The 18,352-nt window shown below is 36.7% G+C and overlaps 1 protein-coding gene and 1 long non-coding RNA gene across 2 annotated transcripts; both read left to right on the top strand.

Moving 5' to 3' along the window:
- The first annotated feature begins 12,232 nt into the window (after window positions 1–12,232).
- On the top strand, window positions 12,233–13,045 carry LOC140005783 (uncharacterized). Its single transcript, XR_011813350.1, has 2 exons — window positions 12,233–12,412; window positions 12,503–13,045. It is a non-coding gene; the product is annotated as an uncharacterized lncRNA (long non-coding RNA).
- A 1,622-nt stretch (window positions 13,046–14,667) lies between these two features.
- Window positions 14,668–15,579, top strand: LOC140005616 (uncharacterized). The gene is made up of 2 exons (XM_072046628.1): window positions 14,668–15,039; window positions 15,526–15,579. Exons 1-2 carry the CDS (start codon window positions 14,668–14,670, stop codon window positions 15,577–15,579), a joined length of 426 nt encoding a protein of 141 aa, XP_071902729.1.
- The last annotated feature ends 2,773 nt before the right edge of the window (window positions 15,580–18,352 follow it).

Raw genomic sequence — 18,352 nt, 5'->3', positions numbered from 1 at the left:
TCTTCCAGGACTGACTCGGAGCTTTGTGGCAGTAACTGCATCATTATTTGTTCCGCCGTTAGGCCAGGGGTTGGATATTGGAGTTGTTTCGCTGTTCCGGGGAGAGCCAGCACTTTGTATGACCCGGGAAGAGATGCTTCGCTTGGCTGAACCGTTCCATAATGCACTGGTTGGGAGGTTCGCATTTAGCCGTCCACCAATGGAGTTAATCCGGAAGTTCGTTACTTTTGTGAGTCTAAAGAGGGAATGCTCCGTGGGATTACTTGATTCGAATCATGTGTTGATTCGACGATCGACAGAAGAGGACTACACACAGTTGTTAGGAGAACTTGGTACGCCCACGGCTCACCTATGACAATCTCTAAGTAGACTATGGAGTTCAAAGTGAATCAGGAAGTGTCCATTGCCCCTGTGTGGATTACGTTCCCTGAATTGCCTCTCCTCTTTTTTCACAAATCACAGCTTTCCAAATTGGCCTCAACGTTGGGGCGCTTACTGAGGATTGATGCGGCAACGAATGATTTACGTGGGCCTTCGATGGCTAGAATTCTGGTGGAAATCGATATCTCAAAGCCTCCAACCTGGAGGATATGGATTGGTGATGAAAATTTCGAATTTTGGCAGCCTGTTGTGTTTGAGACTTGGCCTGCCTTTTGCTCTTTTTGTTCTAGGTTTGGTCATGAGGAGGACGATTGCTTCAAGACAAATCCATCACAATGGCAACCGAGGTTACAAATTGATTGCGTTACTTCTGGTGCGGCTCCAGTTGGCACTTCTATGGTCTGGAAAACTTATGTTCTGAAGTCACAACTTACAACAGGTGCAGACCACCCACAAGCCCCTTGGTGCAGCCTTAGGGGAACAACCCCAATCACACACCCACGGAGGTGGTGTTGAGGGATGCAACCGCAGGTCCTTCAGAGACAGAACTGGAATGGGAACAACAGATTGCGGTGGAGACAATCCAAGCAAGTAGAAGCATGGAAAAAAAATTCAAAGGAGGAGGATGCTGAGCCACTACCGTAGCGGAGTGGTGAGGCAGTGATTGTCCAACAGGAAACTTCCTCTAAAGTGCAGCGTACACAGGAGATGGGAGTGAGACAGTTGGGTCTGCTTGCATCACTGCCAACAAAGTCCCCAGATTTTGAGAACGCACTGGCAGGCCCAGGAGCAGACATGGGAGGGGAGCTGGTGGCGAAGAACAGTAATCGATTTGAAGTTCTGGTGAAACTGGCGAATAGCGACGAAATAGCGTTATTGGGGTTTTATCCTGAGCCTAGCAGAATCGCGTTGCCGTTATCTTCCCCTCATCATTCACGGGCTACAAAATTACGATGGAGATTGTCTGTTGGAAGCTTAACGGAAATGGATATTTCGTTGCAGGAGCTATAACAGGTTCATAAAGAATTGAAATAGCAAGGGCAGATTCATCATCACTTACCATGTCCAGACCTCATGGACGTAAGTGATGTAGAGTTAATTGATGGCCTGAGCCCTGAAAATCAAAGTGTAGCGAGCAAGAAGAATGTTGGTAGGTCCAAAAGGAAGCGGAATCAGGTGATGTCATCATCTCAAGCTACTTATCATTTGCGGTCCCATGTTAAATCCAATTAACTATATTGTCTGGAATATTAGGTGTGCTTCTCGTTCAGATTCTCTAAAATATTTGCAAAAGATTTGCTCTGACAATGCGATTTCCTTAGTTATTCTTTTAGAGCCTATGTCTGATAATAATCAACTTGAAGTGGTTAGGAGAAGGCGTTGACTGGACCATGGGGGTTCTTTTTTGAATGGCAAGGTGTGGTTTTTATGGAGTAGTATTTTCAAATTTTCCTTTGCTGAGTACACGAAGCAAGTGGTTATGCGCGGCTCACTTTTCAGTCTGGGGTTGATATCAACTTGACTACAGTTTATGCTAAGTGCTCTCGAGTAGGTAGGCATCCACTTTGGAGAGCCCTAGAGGGTCTCAGTGAGGGGATGGCTGAACCGTGGATTGTAGCTGGAGACATTAATGTGGTTTCGTCAGCAGAGGAGCGCAGCGAGGGCTCCCCAGTTAATGTTACAAACATGGAGGAGTTCAATTCCTCAATGTTTGTCTGTGGGTTGTCCTCTGTTGATTTTGATGGATGCTAATTCACTTGGACTAACAGTTCCATCTGGCAGCGTTTGGACAGGGCTTCAATTAATTCTTGATGGGCGAAGGTATACGACTTTACCAAGGTCTCTCATCTTCATCGAGGTTGATCAGATCATGCTCCACTGCTAATTCGGGTGGGGTCGGTTTCAGCTTCTCCTTCTCTCTCATTTCGATTCCTCAATGTGTGGCAGAACCATTCCTCTTTTCTCTAGACTGTCTCACTAGATTGGCAAAATTCTGGCTCGGGGATGGGGATGAGTAAATTTCATCCTAAGCTAGTATCCCTGCAGGGAAAGCTTAAAGGGTGGAGTAATGGTGTATTTGGCAATATTTACTCCGGGGTCATATCAACAGAGATTGTTTATAAGCAGCGAGAGCTAGAGTTCAATTCTTTTTGTGATGAATCTTCTAAACTTCACCTTAATGGAGCGAGAGCTTTGTATTTAAGGCATTGTCTGTCGAGTGTGAGTTCTGGAGACAAAAGGCTACCGTTAAGTGGCTTAAAGAAGGCAATGCAAACACTTCCTTTTTTCACTCGGTGGTGAGACAGAAGAGGAGTTCCAATTTCATTTCGAGAATTAAAGATGATTCCTTAGGTTGGTTACATGGTGTGGAGGAAATAAAGGAATCGGTGGTGTAATTTTTCTCGTCTCTTTTTAGGTCGGATGGTTTTGTAACATCTCCCGTACTGCCTTTTGAGTTGCCCAGGGTGGACCCTTCGGATAATGACACACTTCAGAAACTCCCTGATATGGACGAGCTTCGATCGGTGGTATTCTCTATGGATGCTAATAGTGCTTGCGGACTGAATGGATTTGGGGCTGGGTTTTATCAGCAATGCTAGGATGTCATTAAAGATGACTTATTATTGGCGGTTCAGGACTTTTTCGAGGTGCTGGGCAATCTAGGAGTTTTTCAAGTGATTTGATAGTATTAATACCAAAGGTTGAGAGTGCATCACAATGGAAGGAATTTAGGCCCATCAGCTTATGTAATGTTAGCTCCAAAATTATTTCTCAAATATTGGCAAATAGGCTAGGGAGGTTGCTACCCAAACTTATTCCTCCTTGGCAAACAGGCTTTGTACCTGGGAAGGGTATAATGGACAATGTTCTGCTGGCCCAAGAGCTGGTATTAGATCTGGATAGGCGCTTGTCTGTTCCGAATTTGATTCTCAAGCTTGACATGGAGAAAGCATACGATAGAGTGGAATGGCCGTTCCTGTTATTCATGCTTTGCATTTTTGGTTTTTCTGAAGTTATGGTGGATTTACTCTTTCAAACCTTCTCCAATTCTTGGTTTTCAATACTTGTTAATGGGCAGCCGGTCGGATTTTTTAAATCTAGTCGGGGTGTTAGGCTGGGTGATCCGCTATCCTCGGCATTACTTCTTTTTGTGGATGAATTCCTAGGTCGGGGACTTTAGGAGTTTTGCCGTACTCAGATGGACAGTTGTTATATTTTGGCTGGTATCAGGGTGCCATATCTTGGCTTTGCTGATGACACGATAATCTTTACTCGCTTTTGGATAGTTGTTTATTGCGGTTAAGGGACTTTCTGCTCCTTTATCAAAAACATTCGGGCCAAAAGGTGAATGTGGATAAGAGCTCTTTCCTTGCTTCCTCCAGAATGACAGAAAACCAGTGCAGATTGGTAGTGTTGATGCTAGGCTTCCATAAACAGTCCTTTCCCATGAACTTCCCAACTTCCTATGAACTAGAGGAATCCCTAGATACTTCATGGGAAGTTGGGGACAGTGGTCTTTGATAGTCTGTTGACTAAACTCAGAGCAAGGTTGTTCCATTGGAGCTCGAAGTTATTAAGCATGGGTGGCAAGATAATTTTGCTTAGGCATGTGCTTTGCTCGATTCCATTATATTTGTTACAGGTAGTCTGCCCTTCGAAATTGGTGCTCGTCACTTGGGTTGGATTTGCAATTCCTTCCTTTGGGACTTCAATGCCGACTCGAAGCGATTGCACTAGGCGGCGTGGGAGAAGCTATGCTTTCTAGTTCAGGAAGGTAGCTTGGGGGTTCGCTCCTTGCTTGATACCACTCGAGCATTTGCTTGCAAGTCATGGTGGCAGCTGCTCAAGAACGATTCGATGTGGGCAATCTTCATGCATGAGAAATACGTTAAGGGGGTGCATTTTTTGCCGGTTAAGGTAGATCGCCCCCCGGCTACATGGCGGAGATTGCTTGATGTTAGGGATTTTGTTGAGTCGAGAATCAGATGGAGTTTAGGTAGGGGGCCAGTTGATTTTTGGCATTGCATCTGGTATGGCGAAATATCATTGGCTTGCAAACTGGAGCGGCACAACCCCTCGTATTTCCTTGTGGGAGAGTTCTTTACCGATCAGGATTGGAATGGACCTCGTCTTCGACAGTGGGTGCCAGAACTCGTTGTTAAAAGGATCACACAGTTGCAGTTTTACTTGGATCAAGGTGATGACATGGTGTGGCTACCATCCTCTACTGGAAATTTCTAGGTGTCGTCGCCATGTGAGGACATTCGCCAGAAACGAAACCTTTCCATGGTTGATAGATATGTATGGAGTCCATTAGTCCTTTTGAAAATGTCCTTTTTTGTTTGGCGCTTGTTGAGACGGTGGCTCCCACTTGACGGAATCCTACAGGGCAAGGGATTGGCGTTATGCTCTATGTGTAACTGTTGTCGGATGGCACAGAAAACACGGAATCACCTGATTTTGTATGGTCCATTGGCTATGGCGGTTTGGAGGCATTTTTCTAGGATTTTTGGCTTGCTCTCTAGCAATGTGTCTGGCATGTCCTCGATGTTGAATCATTGGTTCCTTTCTCATTCTGGTGTATCAGTGTCACATGTATGCGTTCTTATTCTGATGTTAGTTCTGTGGTTTATATGGTAAGGTAGGAACATGGCTAGGTTTCAAGCGAGCTCCTTCACTGCGGATCAAGTGATATTTCAAATTGAGCAGTTTTTGGGTCAAATGTCGAGGGGGTTTGCTTTCTACAATTTCTTATGTAGGTGATTCGGATTGCTCATGGGCAAGGTTTGCTCGTACACGATATCTGAAAACACAGATTGACTTAGTGTCTTGGCGTCGACCTTCAAGGGGATGGCTAAAGTTGAACTCTGATGCCAGCGTGGTGCATGGCAGGGCGTCGGGAGGAGAGGTCTTGCGAGACCACGTTGGAAAAGCCTTTTTCACTTATTACAAGGAGTTCAGGGAGCTAGATGTTTTATCGGCAGAGGCAATGTCTTTGCTGGAGGGGTTAAGTTATGTGCTAATCAGGGGTATAACTGTTTAGTTGTGGAATTAGATTCAAAGGTGTTGGTTAATATGGTTTGTTCTGGTGCTCTGTCTAAATGGCCTTTGTGTAATTTGCTGAGAGAGATTCGGCATTGGCTCGAAAGGCTGAACGGAATCGCTACATCATGTGTATAGGGAAGATAACTTGGTGGCGGATGCCTTAGCTTCTTTGAAACTGAGGTTCCAGATACATTATGATTTGTTGGCCACCATGCCGGTTGAGGTTAGGGCTGCCGTCCATTTAGATAGTCGGGAGGTGCCTAAGATTAGGGTATCAATTGTACAAGGGTAGCGCTGCCTTTTATTCTCTAAAACCATGTATTCTTTGGAATGTATCAATAAAATATAGGGCTGGCCCTTTTTTTTGAAAAAAAAAAAAGAACATTATTGGGTTTATCAGATCTCAATACTAAGGAAGTGAATACAATAATAAACATACACGCGTATCATTATTTGTAACCATTGAATCTTGATGAAATCAAGTGATACGTTCCTAGGTTAGATGCTCTCTCTCTCTCATTTTTGTATGGTGGCTTTCAATGAGGCAATCACTCCTAATAGCCTATATTTATGAGTTGTAGTATTATAGACGGGAGAGAGGGATCTAACCATAATATTTTAATTGGATCCTTTTATTAAGGAACATTGAATGCAGATCCTACACTTTATATACCACACCTTGATAGTTTCACTTTGATAAACCTACACTCACACAATATGTTTGTCTCAATCAATAGTGGATACAATGGGTTTGGTCTTATTTAAACCTGTTTTAAAAATAAATAGCTAGTGACAACCTAAATAAAGAAAATATTTCTAGCATTCTCTCACTTGGACAACACTAATTAATTTAAGTTTGATAAAAAAAAGGGTTAAAAACAAAAAAGCCCCCTGTGATAAGCCTAATACACAGAAAAGCCCCCCATGGTTTCAAAATATACAACACGACCCCTCATGCTTTGAACTAAATTGTAAAGGTGACGGAATCCGTTAAACTTAACGGAAATGACTTATTGGAACCTAAAAAAAATTTTTTATACCTAATTTTTATCAAATATACCTATTCTACCCCTTAACTCTCAATTTTCTCTACTTAAAAAATAAAACAAATGATTTTTTTGAGCTGTCTTTTGTTTAATTATATAAGGGTATTTTGGTCATTTTGACCATTTCCGTTAAGTTTAACGGATTCCGTCACCTTTACAATTTAGTTCAAAGCATAAGGGGTCGTGTTGTATATTTTGAAACCATGGGGGGCTTTTCTGTGTATTAGGCTTATCACAGGGGGCTTTTTTGTTTTTAACCCTAAAAAAAATAATAAAAAGACTCTTTGGGTTAAACATTATTATAGCGGCCACTAAAAAACATCTTAGTCGAGAATTTCGTATAATAAAAAGACTTATATCAAACCATAGACATCTTTACATTATCTTTTTTTTTATTTAAACTGCCAGCAACACTGGTGGGGGGAGGGGGGCAAAGCACCCATATTATTGAAACAAAAATCCAAGATTATACGGAGAGGATAGGGCACACCCTACCTTCTTCTCTGGTGAAAATTACAAACACCCAATCTATCTAAATGCACTAACGCCCTAGACAACTTAGGCAGACCCTGTTGTGCCTGAAATAGCATAAAGGAGCCAGAAAAAATTGAGAATGATGCCAGGGAGTCAGCCACCATATTCACTTCCCGAAAGCAGTGTATGACTGAAATGACAAGAGGATCAAAACAACGGATCTTCTGAATCACCGAACGAATAGAAGAAGGACCTATAGATTTAGAAACCAGAATACCCCATAGAAGTTTAGAATCAGTCTCCACCACTATCCCAGAGAGACCCTTTGAGGCACAAATTTCAAGCCCGGTATAGAGAGCCCGAGCCTCCACCTGTAGGGAAGAAGTAGAACCATAGTACTTTGCAAATGCAAACACCACATCACCATTTGAATCTCTGAGAATCCCTCCGCCACCTCTTAGCCTTGGATTCCCATGCGAGGAGCCATCTGTATTTAGCTTAACATACCCATCTAATGGCCGTAACCAAACAACCAAGATTGAAATAAAACCTTCTTGGCAAGTCTTGCAACTGACGCACTAAATCTTTACATTATCTAATAGTATAGAATTTCTACAATTACAGATACTAATAGTTCATTGACATGAATATCATGGTACGATAAAATGTACGGTGGTTTGATTCACATGATCCAAAAGTAAAGTGTACAAGTCAAAACCACAATCAATCCACTTTATAGTCTCATAAAAACTCTTGATAACCATAAATATTAGGTATTTGTTCTAATGGAAGGAGAAGAAGAGCATGATATGAAGCAAGTCTCATCGATAGACTCTATACCTAAAAGTGGATAGGTTATGTAAGAAAATTCAATCAAGCAAATTAGGAGGTAAGCATCAATTGTTTGGGATGGTTTTGATACTTTAGCAATGACTACTGATGGAAAAGGAAAAGAGTTAAGTGTAAATGGTGTGTATGAACATATTTTTTGAAAGGTAATTTTGAAACATCGAATATGCTCAAGCATTTTTAATCTTGCAAGTGGAAAGAGCTAAAAAATACAAATTTGGGGGCTCCTTTAGATCAACCTGTGTATTGTGAAAAGATTGTAGTTGCTATTATAAAACACAAATTACCATTTTGAATTTATGGAACATGAGGGCATCCAAGATCTACATAACTTTTTAATTGAAGAGGCAAAATCTGTATCAAGAAACACAATCAAAGCTGATGTGGTGAGAATGTGTATGCAAGTGAAAAAAAAATCTTAAACATGCCTTAGAGAATATAAAGAGTAGAATATGTTTGACATTTGATCTATGGAGTTCCTACACTACAGATGGTTATCTAGTACTCACAACTCATTATGTTGATAAAGATTGGGTGCTCCAAAAATGGATATTGAAATTCCGCCATATGATATCTCTTTGACAATTGGGTAAATTTACTCAGAGAATGGGGAATTGAAAAGAAAATTTTCTTATCAACTATGGATAATGCAGTCCACAACAATATTTTGGTGAATATTTTAAAACATCATTTGAAGATTGCTGGTCCATTGGTGTGTGATGGAGAATTTTTTCATGTGCATTATGGAACACACATTTTAAATTTGATAGTAAAAGTAGGTTTAGAAACAATTGAGGAACCTCTTTGAAAAATTCGAGAATCTGTCAAGTATGCTCGATCAAGAGAAGCAAGGAAAGTCAAATTTGCTGAATGCATTGCTAGAGAGTCTATGAATTGCAAAAACAAAGTTCGACAGGATATTCCAACAAGATGAAATTCAACATATCTTATGTCTGAATCTGCTTTGAAGCATCGAGCAACATTTCAAGAGTTGCAATTAGTTGATTCAAATTATAAATGTTTCTATCAGATGAAGTCATATATCTATTTTTGAAATCATCTTCTGATGTCATTATATTATTTTCTGGATCTCATTATCCTATTGCTAATTTATGTTTTTCATAGGGTTTAGAAAATTCAGCAGCTAATTTGTGAAGAAATGCATAGTCTAGATCGATGATGATTTTGTGCAAATGGCTATAAAAATGCATGATAAGTTTAACAAATATTGGGATTGGTATAGTTTTGTATCGAGTTCTACTGTGATATTGGATCCATGTTTTTAAATTGCAATGGGTAGAATTTTGTTTAACAAAAATATACCCAAGGACTTTTTCTACATATGTAAGGGAGATTCGTGAGAAACTACATTTGATGTTTGATGATTATATGCAATTATATCCCTCAATTATGACAGATTCATCATAAGTAGCATCTTCTGGTGAGGAAGTTAAGAGTCAACACTATAACTCAAATAGGAATACATCACAGTTGGATTTGTATTTAAATGAGAACAAACTTCTAACAAAAGAAGATTTGGATATACTTCAATTTTGGAAAGAAAATAAAAGTCAGTATTTAGTGATTTCATTGATGGCACGTGACATTTTGAGTATTCCTATTACTACAGTGGTTTAGAGTCCACTTTCAGTATTGGTGATCGGATTGTCAATAAATATCATAGTACTATCTTGTTAGAGAATGTAGAGGCTTTGATATGCACTGAGGATTGGTTATATGATAAAAAATGTAAGTAATTTGTATATTAGTAATTTTTTTAAAAATTACTTTCACTGTACATAATATTTAGGGCAGTTAAATTATTATTTTTCTTTACTTAGAAATGAGGTATTTGCTATTCTGTGATATTAATATAGTTTCACAAGAAAATGCCGAGCAAGAAGCTGCATTAATTATAGATTTTGCTCCATTAGTTACAAAACTTCTTGGCTCCAATAGAGAAGTTCACAAAGAGGAAGCCTAGTCATGTGACTTATTGGATTGCTCAGAGTTGACATAGCTTTTAGTTGATGATTGGATTGGTCAAAGGTGATATAGTTATTGATTTATGGAGCATGTTCTACACTTTCATACTTGGTGGTCTTTGTAATTAAGATATAGTTGGTAGTCATGTATGTGTGTAAGGAAATTCACAAACATATATAGTTAAACATATATTTCATTTGTGGAAAATATCTAATTCTTTGAGTCTACCTTTACCTTTTTCTAGTTTCTGTATTGCAAGATTGCATTTATATATAGTTGTGCTTCAAACCCTGATAATTGGACCTCTAATTTCTTATGCAATTGCAATGTCCATGGTACAGGGTGTTTACTATTATTTCTGTTAAACATTTAGGAGTAAGACTGAAACTGCAACACTTAAACAAATGAAAAATGGTGTCAGTGATGTTCTCACCACTTGTGGAGGCTGCTTTATCTGGGTAATTTACTTCTATAGGATAGATTGAGTTAATTCCTGTTGGATACACTTGATTGATCATTTCATTTATTTCAGCTCTATTAACAACAATAGGAGACTTTCTTGGTCTTGATCTGAAATGTTCTTCATGCTTCATTGGGCAGCAAAACGTATATGAATGCACCAAAGTGAAATGGATATTATAGAATAAATAATTACCCAATAGATTTAGAATGTTTCATATGTTTTTACACCTATCTTGTACCTGTGTCTTTGAACTATTGGTGCAACCTCTTCTTTCTTGCTAGGACCATAATTCATAATGTAAATTGCTAAAATGATGCAGTTCAATAGTTTTTACTTCAAAATGGTCATTAACTATAACACATACTGATCTTTACATTGTAATTTTTTATCAACTAATATATTTTTAACTACATGTCTCTATGAATTTCTTTGTCAACTAATTCTTTATCAACTTATAAAGTAGACCATTTGGATTGATTCAACACTCTGAGTTCGAGTGTAACAATGAAATTTGTATGTAGTGGTGCTGCTGAAATTGTTGGCCAAATAATGCCTTTGCATCTATAATGTATGAAGTTGTAAATGATATTCTTGGAGTTGAGATGAAGATATCATATTGAAACAAATGGAGGATTCAGAATATGCTTTTGTAGTGTCATACTGATTGTGTGAGTTAGAGAAATGTAGAGGGTATTGAATAGGCATTGTGGCCTTTTCCTTTTTGACCCTTCATAGAGTCTATTTCCCTCATTCTTTCACATGGTGCCCCTGATACGATTAGATAGATGGTATTTCAATGTATGCATTAGGAATTTAGTTTGCCATCTGTTATTATCTTTGTGTAATTGATTATTTGAGTAGAAATGAGTTTGGGTTTCTATTATTGCTCATCCATCCATTCCACTAAATCATGGCAACGCTATAATTTGTTGTAAATAATAGAGTGCTTCACTAGTTTATACTTATTATTTTTCATGTGAAATTTTTCTTTGAAATTATATAGAAACAGGAGGTATTTAACAATATTTTTTTGGTAAGATGGTATATTAATCATATGAGTTCTTACAACTATGAAACTGTAGCTTTTGGCTACTCATATTTGTACTAAACTAAGAATGAATTTTTTTTGGGAAAATTGTGAGCTAACAAATGAAAAATTATTTTACAACTATTCTAATTTTTTTTTTATATAAAACCTAAGTACTTTGTTCTCTTTCTCACCCAAATGCACCTAAAATTCGCATGTGCGTAAAAAAGTATCTTCCATATTACAAGAAATAGTAAAACAAAAAAAAACTAAAATATTTAAATGGGTTATAAATGAATAATTGGTTATCATTTAATCCATTTAGATTCATTTATTAAAAGGATCTAAATAGATTGGATAAATTTCATCCACCATCCATTAAATCTAAACCAATTATGAACCATTTATCTATATTGCCACATCTATTTTAGAGTATTGGTCAGGTTTTATTCCCGATAGACTCATTACTGAGAATATTATTGTTTCTTATGAACTTCACCACTATCTTAAAAATAAGATTTAGGGCAAGGAGGGTCTTAAATCTCTTAAGTTAGATATGATTAAGGCATTTGATCAACTTTAGTGGTCATTTCTTGTGAAAGTCATGCGTAAATCACTTTATCCCTCTGCATCAGATCTCCATTGGTTCAAGAAGATGTCCATAGATTGAGATAATCTTCTTGAATGACTATATGTCACATGGATTTAATCAAAGGTCGGTCTACTAAAGGAATCAAGATTTTTAAAATTTTTCGTTGTGCATGTCTCTATGATTCCTTACCTTGGAAACATTGATGTGTACTTGCACTTGGTTATGGAATGAAATAAATGGTAAATCAAAGTTTTGATTTCTAATTTGAAATAGTACAACTTTCTTAGTGTTTCTTAAATATGTGACTATTTCTTTGTGACTAAGAAATATGTGACTTAAATGAAATAAATGAAATAAATATATGAAATAAATGGTAAATCAAAGTTTTGATTTCTAATTTGAAATAGTACAACTTTCTTAGTGTTTCTTAAATATGTGACTATTTCTTTATTTTGGTCTAGCTACTTGTTCTACTTCGGAAGGGGGATCATGTGCTACATTGCTTGATGAAGAAGAAGATGTTGATTGTGTCGCAGAATAAGTAAATGGTAACTTACTCTCTCTTTTCTTTTTCCTTTGTCTATGGTTTTTACTGTTTGATATTATTGATGTCTTTATTTTGGTGTCATATTTACGAGATGTCAAATGTGGGGGCTGTTTTAACATGTGAGTTACCACATCCTTGGGTTAATACTAGTCTTATTTATTTCTTTGGCTGGTCTTTTTATAGCTTAATTCCTCTACTTGATTTTTTTGAATTTGGTATGTTCCATCTTTATGCATATGTAGAATAACTATGTTCAGCCATTCCCAAATAGTAATGGTCTGTGGTAACTGCCAGATAGTGTTGTCCAAGCCCATTAATGGGCATGCCAGCCTCACTAAGACCTATTCTCTTTGAAGAAAGGGTGACTGGTTCCTTTTTTTGTTGTTCAAGGGAGTATCTAAATATTTGCAATCAGAAATGTTTGTTGGCTTTGTTGGATGTTCTGACTTTTGAGCTTGTTGAATCATGAATGTGAGAAAGTAACTAGTCAACATTGTAGTTGCATTTTTAATATTTTGATGGCGTGTTAATGTATTTTAGTATTGTAATAGGTAGCAGTAATATTTGAGGACTTGATTCACTTGAAGTAGTAGTAGTATTTGTTGAAATGGTTACTTGAATTTTTTTTTTATTTTTTTTTTTACTTGTGGGTTCACGTAACCAGATTATGAAGTTATTGAAAAAGGACAATCTTCTCTTTTTGAGAAGTTCATGAACTTGATTTGAAGTGCTGTAACAAGTTGTTGAAAAATTCTGGTTGTTTTCACTCATCTTGGTGGTTGTATTTCCTTCTCCCGTGGGCATTTGCAAGCAATGACAGAGCCAAGGGGCCAATAGGGGCCATGGCCCCCTCTAAGTTTTGAAAATTTTAATTTATAGTGTGTAAATATATGTGTAAAACAAAGTTAGCTGCCATTTTTTACAATTTTAGTTTATATTGTGAGAGTTTATACATATATATAATTATTTTTAAATGCCTTTATAATTAAAGTTAATATTTAATGTTTTTAGATGTCATATATTTAAATGGATGGAAATTATTTTAAACTTAGCATATTAAGAAAATTTTGTTAGAAAGATTTTGACTCCCCTAGAAAAAAAATCCCACTATTTGCAAGGAAGTGTTGGGGGGGGGGGGGGCAAGGAGGTAGCAGGGCGGGGGCAGTGGGGAAATTTTTATAATGTTCCCCCGCCCCAAACACGCCCGTTGCCATTTTGATTCCTAAGAATTTTGGAGGGCTGGGTTTTAGGAACTTAAAAGCTTTCAACTGTGCTATGCTTGCTAAACAAGCATGGAGGCTTTTAATTAATCCTGGTTCACTTCTGTACAAAATTCTCAAGGCCAAATGTTTTCATGATGTTGATTTTTGCAAGCTCAGTTAGTAACTTGTCCATCTCTTACATAGCGAAGTATTCTCGAGGGTCGAAAGGCTGAAATATAGGTTGTCGACTATGAGTAGGCTCGGGTGATAACATACAAATTTGGATAGATCAGTAGCTACCTAGGTCCTAGATCTTTTCGTGTTTGTTCTCCAACAAATACTTTACCATCTGATGCAAAGGTGGCTAATCTGATTGATTGTTCATTCTAACGTTGGAATACTCCCTTAATTGACAAAAGTTTTCGGGAAGAGGAGGCACAGCTCATAAAGAACATTCCTCTTAGTCAAACTATTTCAAGAGACCACTGGATTTGCACTATTCAAAAAGTGTTAAATTCATAGTCAAGAGCGGATATGATATCATCAGGGAATTAGATGTGGTTCAAATACAGAATCTGGATCAAGGCAACTACGAGTACGGGTCATGATAAGATTTGGAAGAAGCTTTGGTCACTTTGTTTGCCGAATAAAATTAAGCATTTTTTATGGAAAGCTTGCCATGATTCTCCACCAACAACAGATAATCTTCAAAGATTAGGGTTGCTTGTTGATCTGACCTATCCGTTGTGCAATGACACAGATGGCAATCTCCTCCACACATTTTTCCTTTGTTCAATATGCACACAAATCTGGGCACTTGCTAGAGGAAGATCAATAATGTCATCATAGTAGTGTCACTCTTTGGATCAAGGAAATTATTAGAATTTTGCCTGCTGCGGACTCTGGTTTTTTTTGCTGTTCTGTGTCATGAGATTTGGAGCAATAGAAATTCCACTCTGTTTGATTTCGGAAAAGACATGATACGCTATCAATAGTTTATTTCTCGTCCAACTATCTTGCTGCATTTAAAGATGCCAATACTCATGGTTCACAAATGTTCGAGCAATCATCAACAATACGCTGGTCAGCACCACCTTCAAACCAGTATAAGGTCAACTTCGACGGTGCAATCTCCAGAGCGAAGCAAGTTTATGATATTGGGATAGTAATTCGTGATCATACAGGCTGTTTTATGGCTGAGTTGTCAAAACAATTCCATGGAATTGTAGAATCTAACGTGACAGAAGCTATTGCAGCAAAGGAAAATTTAATCTTTGCAAATAACCTGCTCATTCCAAGTTTTGTCCTCGAAGGAGATGTATTATCAGTCATTCAACCTATTAAGTCTGAAGATGATGTTTTCTATGATATTGGACCAATTATTGACAATTTGCCCATAGTTTTGTCTGATTTTAATGATATTGATGTAAATTGGGTTCCAAAAAAAGCGAGCAAAGTTGCACATGAATTGAGACATTATGTCAAAATCTTGTTCACACAATCTTTTTGGACCATTTTTCTAATCAAATTTTGGTGGAAACTGCCTAAGAAAACATTGAGACTTGTAGAATCAACTTATGGTCATTTCAAGAAGTAATTTGCATAAACTTCAGCAAGTTGTTTTGGACCTTGATTCTTCTATAAATAGGTCATTCAAGAAACGTTTTTGCTTAACTTTGGAGTCTAGATAAACTATACAAAATGTGGTGTTTTACTAAAATTTCCTAGTTCATTAGTATAGTATAATTTAGTACAGTTAGTTTCATCCAATCCTTGTATGTAGTTAGACATAGATGAAGTTGAGAATAAAAATAGAGAGTTTGGAATTCGATGACATAGGTGGCTTTTTTCTATTACTTTATTTCTTGTATTGATTCTCATGCTTAGTTATAATGAATGTTTTGAAAATCAGGCAGAACTGGCCAAGTCAGCGATTCGATTCACTACTAGTGTTGACTTATCATAAAAATCTGTCAAAACTAAAAAAAATTGATTGGACCGTTCAACCCGGATTGACTCGTGAGCCACAATTTGCCATTTTTCCCATCTTTTTTTTTTAATGAACCCAAATTTTTAAACATAAAACTTATCTGTCAAATCTTTTGTTCCCAACCCTAATTTCTAAAAGAGTAACCAAACTCTCTCTATTTCTCATCTTCAAACTCAAAGATCACCATTTTCTTTTGTAGTTCTATTAGATTTTGTTTAATTTCAGAAGTTCCAATGCATTTTGTTTAATTTCAGAATATGGTTTGAATTTACAATTTTAAAAATTAATTAGTGTTTAAAAAATATTTAACTTTTTTTAGGTGATGTCTTAAATTGGTCCATGGGATATCTTATTATATGCACTAGTCTGTGTGTGTGTGTCTATATATATAGAATCGAGGTTGAACCAGTCCGATTGGTTGAACCTCGATTTGGTCACTTCACCAATTTAATTAATGGTCAGAGTTTCAAAACATTAGTTATAATACATGTTTGGTTCTTGTTTTCTTAACTTCTATATTTTGGTTGTTTGTAAGCCAAGGGAGTGGATCAACTTCGATGATTGTTAAGTGAAGTTTTCATGGTTATTTGAGTTTATTTTCTTGATTGTATTTATTTCTTGAACACGTTATTTAGCACTTTTGTTATTACAATTATGATTAATTGGCTGTAGTTGTGATTATCTAGAGGTGTTGTTTCATCAATAATTATTGTGATTCAATACTAGTTCATGGAAGTGTTCAACCCAGAAAATTAACTCACTAATGTAGGGTTATACCTTTGCGGCTTTAATTGTTTGTTGCATGTAATTTTATGGAATTTAATGAATCTATAACTAATTTCATATCATAGTAATAGGTGTTAAGTAGTTATAGATATGGTTGATATATCGACAAAAACGTGTATTACATGTATTTGAAAATTATGTTATAACTAGTCAAGATAATAAACTTAATTTTTTTCAACAATAGACATTTATAGGGGAAAAGCTAAACTACACTCAGGGCACACCAAAGAGAGTCTCACTCAACCTAAGGAGGGGACCCACAGAATTTCACCATCCAGGCAATTGCTAGATAATAAACTTAATTGACCAATAATTTTCACTTGCAAGTGTGGTTCGGAATTTCGTAATGCCAAGAACCATAATTTTATCATTTTTATTACTTTTGTTACAAGTTAGTGGTATATATTTCCTTGCTTTACTTGTGATAGTCTAAATAATAAAGAAGTTCAAATGCCACTAATAGTTAACAATCATTTCTTTGGAATCAACACCTAATATCTCCAAATGCTCGATAAAAGATTTGTATACTTATAAAAAACAGGGTGTTTAGCTTTTTTTTTTTTTTTTTCAGATTTGGTGAAGTAAAAACCTTGTCAACAACGAAAATCATACTAACTAAAAGTTTAAAACTATTTCTTGGAACCGGAGATGGAGAGAAATTTGGTACTTTAACAAGCTCTAAGTTACAGAGTTTATGAAAAAACTTATTATGTCCTATGATTTACAACTAAAACCAACCATTACAGGAATTGACCATATTGGCACAACTTGTCTCGGTTCAGCAGAAAAAATCAGCTCTTTCAGGGAAGGGACCATTGTCGCTCTTGGTGTAGACAGTGAAGGTTACGGTAAGAAGAGTAATCTGAGTAACGAAGAGCTTTTTTGGATCATGTATGCCGTGATCTTTCTTTTTCTTTTTTTGTTTTTTCTTCTCTTGATGAAGTAGGGGTCTGACACCAGAGAGCACCGTGCCTCTAAAACACACTACATTGGCGGCTGGATTTTGCAGTGAACCGTAATAGTGCTTTGGTTATAAGTTGTTAGTGAAGACATGGAGCCATGCTCACGAAACTTTTTGACTCGACAGTTTTCCCTGATGGACAGAGAATCACACGATGTATTGTTGTCCAGGCACAATTAACTAATTTTTAATACTTGAAATGCTAGTAAAAACTACGACTTACAACCAGAATTGCATATGGGCGGTGATGGATGTCATGTCACACTCCAAAATCGGGGCATAATGCCGTCCTATATAGAATTAAAATCAAAATAACTAAAATTTTGTATATATTAATTTCTAAATCTTCCCATCATTTATATTTGTAAGTGATTGGTAATAACCAAAATCATTTCCAAATTTAACCTCTTATACAAAATACAGTCATTCATTGTCATAATCTAATTTTATATACGAAAGTTAACCTAAAAAACAACCGAAGTAAGGTTGATCTAAACAAGTCTTTAGTCTTTTCTAGAAGTCCTCAAACTTGATCAAATGCCTCTTCATAAAATGCATCCTCCTCTGAAAATATTAACAAATGCAGTGAGCAAATAAGTTGTCCAATGCAATAAGTAGCTCAGGTACTTCTCTGCCGGCATGAGCAAGTTAATATCACAATAAATTTTAAAACACATCTATCAGAAGAGTACATAATTATACCAATTCAATAATTAACAATTTATCACAATAAACTCATGAAGCTTTAATCTCTATCAATAACTAGGGGAAGGGTTGGGTTGGATGGTACGGGGGAAGGAGTGTAAGCAAGAGACCTCGGATTCGAGCCCTCCCGGTTACAAAAAAAAAAAAATCTCTATCAATAACTAGATATCCAGTCCTGACTATTTATCTCGTCAGATAGGTCAGACAAAGGTTTTTTAACTTTTTTTTTTTTATTTATTTATTATTTTATAAAAATTTCGGCAGAGTTTCCCCTTAAAAAAGGACGAAACTCCCTGC

The sequence above is a fragment of the Coffea arabica genome, chromosome 4e (assembly GCF_036785885.1).
Source record: "Coffea arabica cultivar ET-39 chromosome 4e, Coffea Arabica ET-39 HiFi, whole genome shotgun sequence".
Lineage (NCBI taxonomy): Eukaryota > Viridiplantae > Streptophyta > Magnoliopsida > Gentianales > Rubiaceae > Coffea > Coffea arabica.
This window is presented reverse-complemented; position numbering and strand designations above follow the sequence as displayed.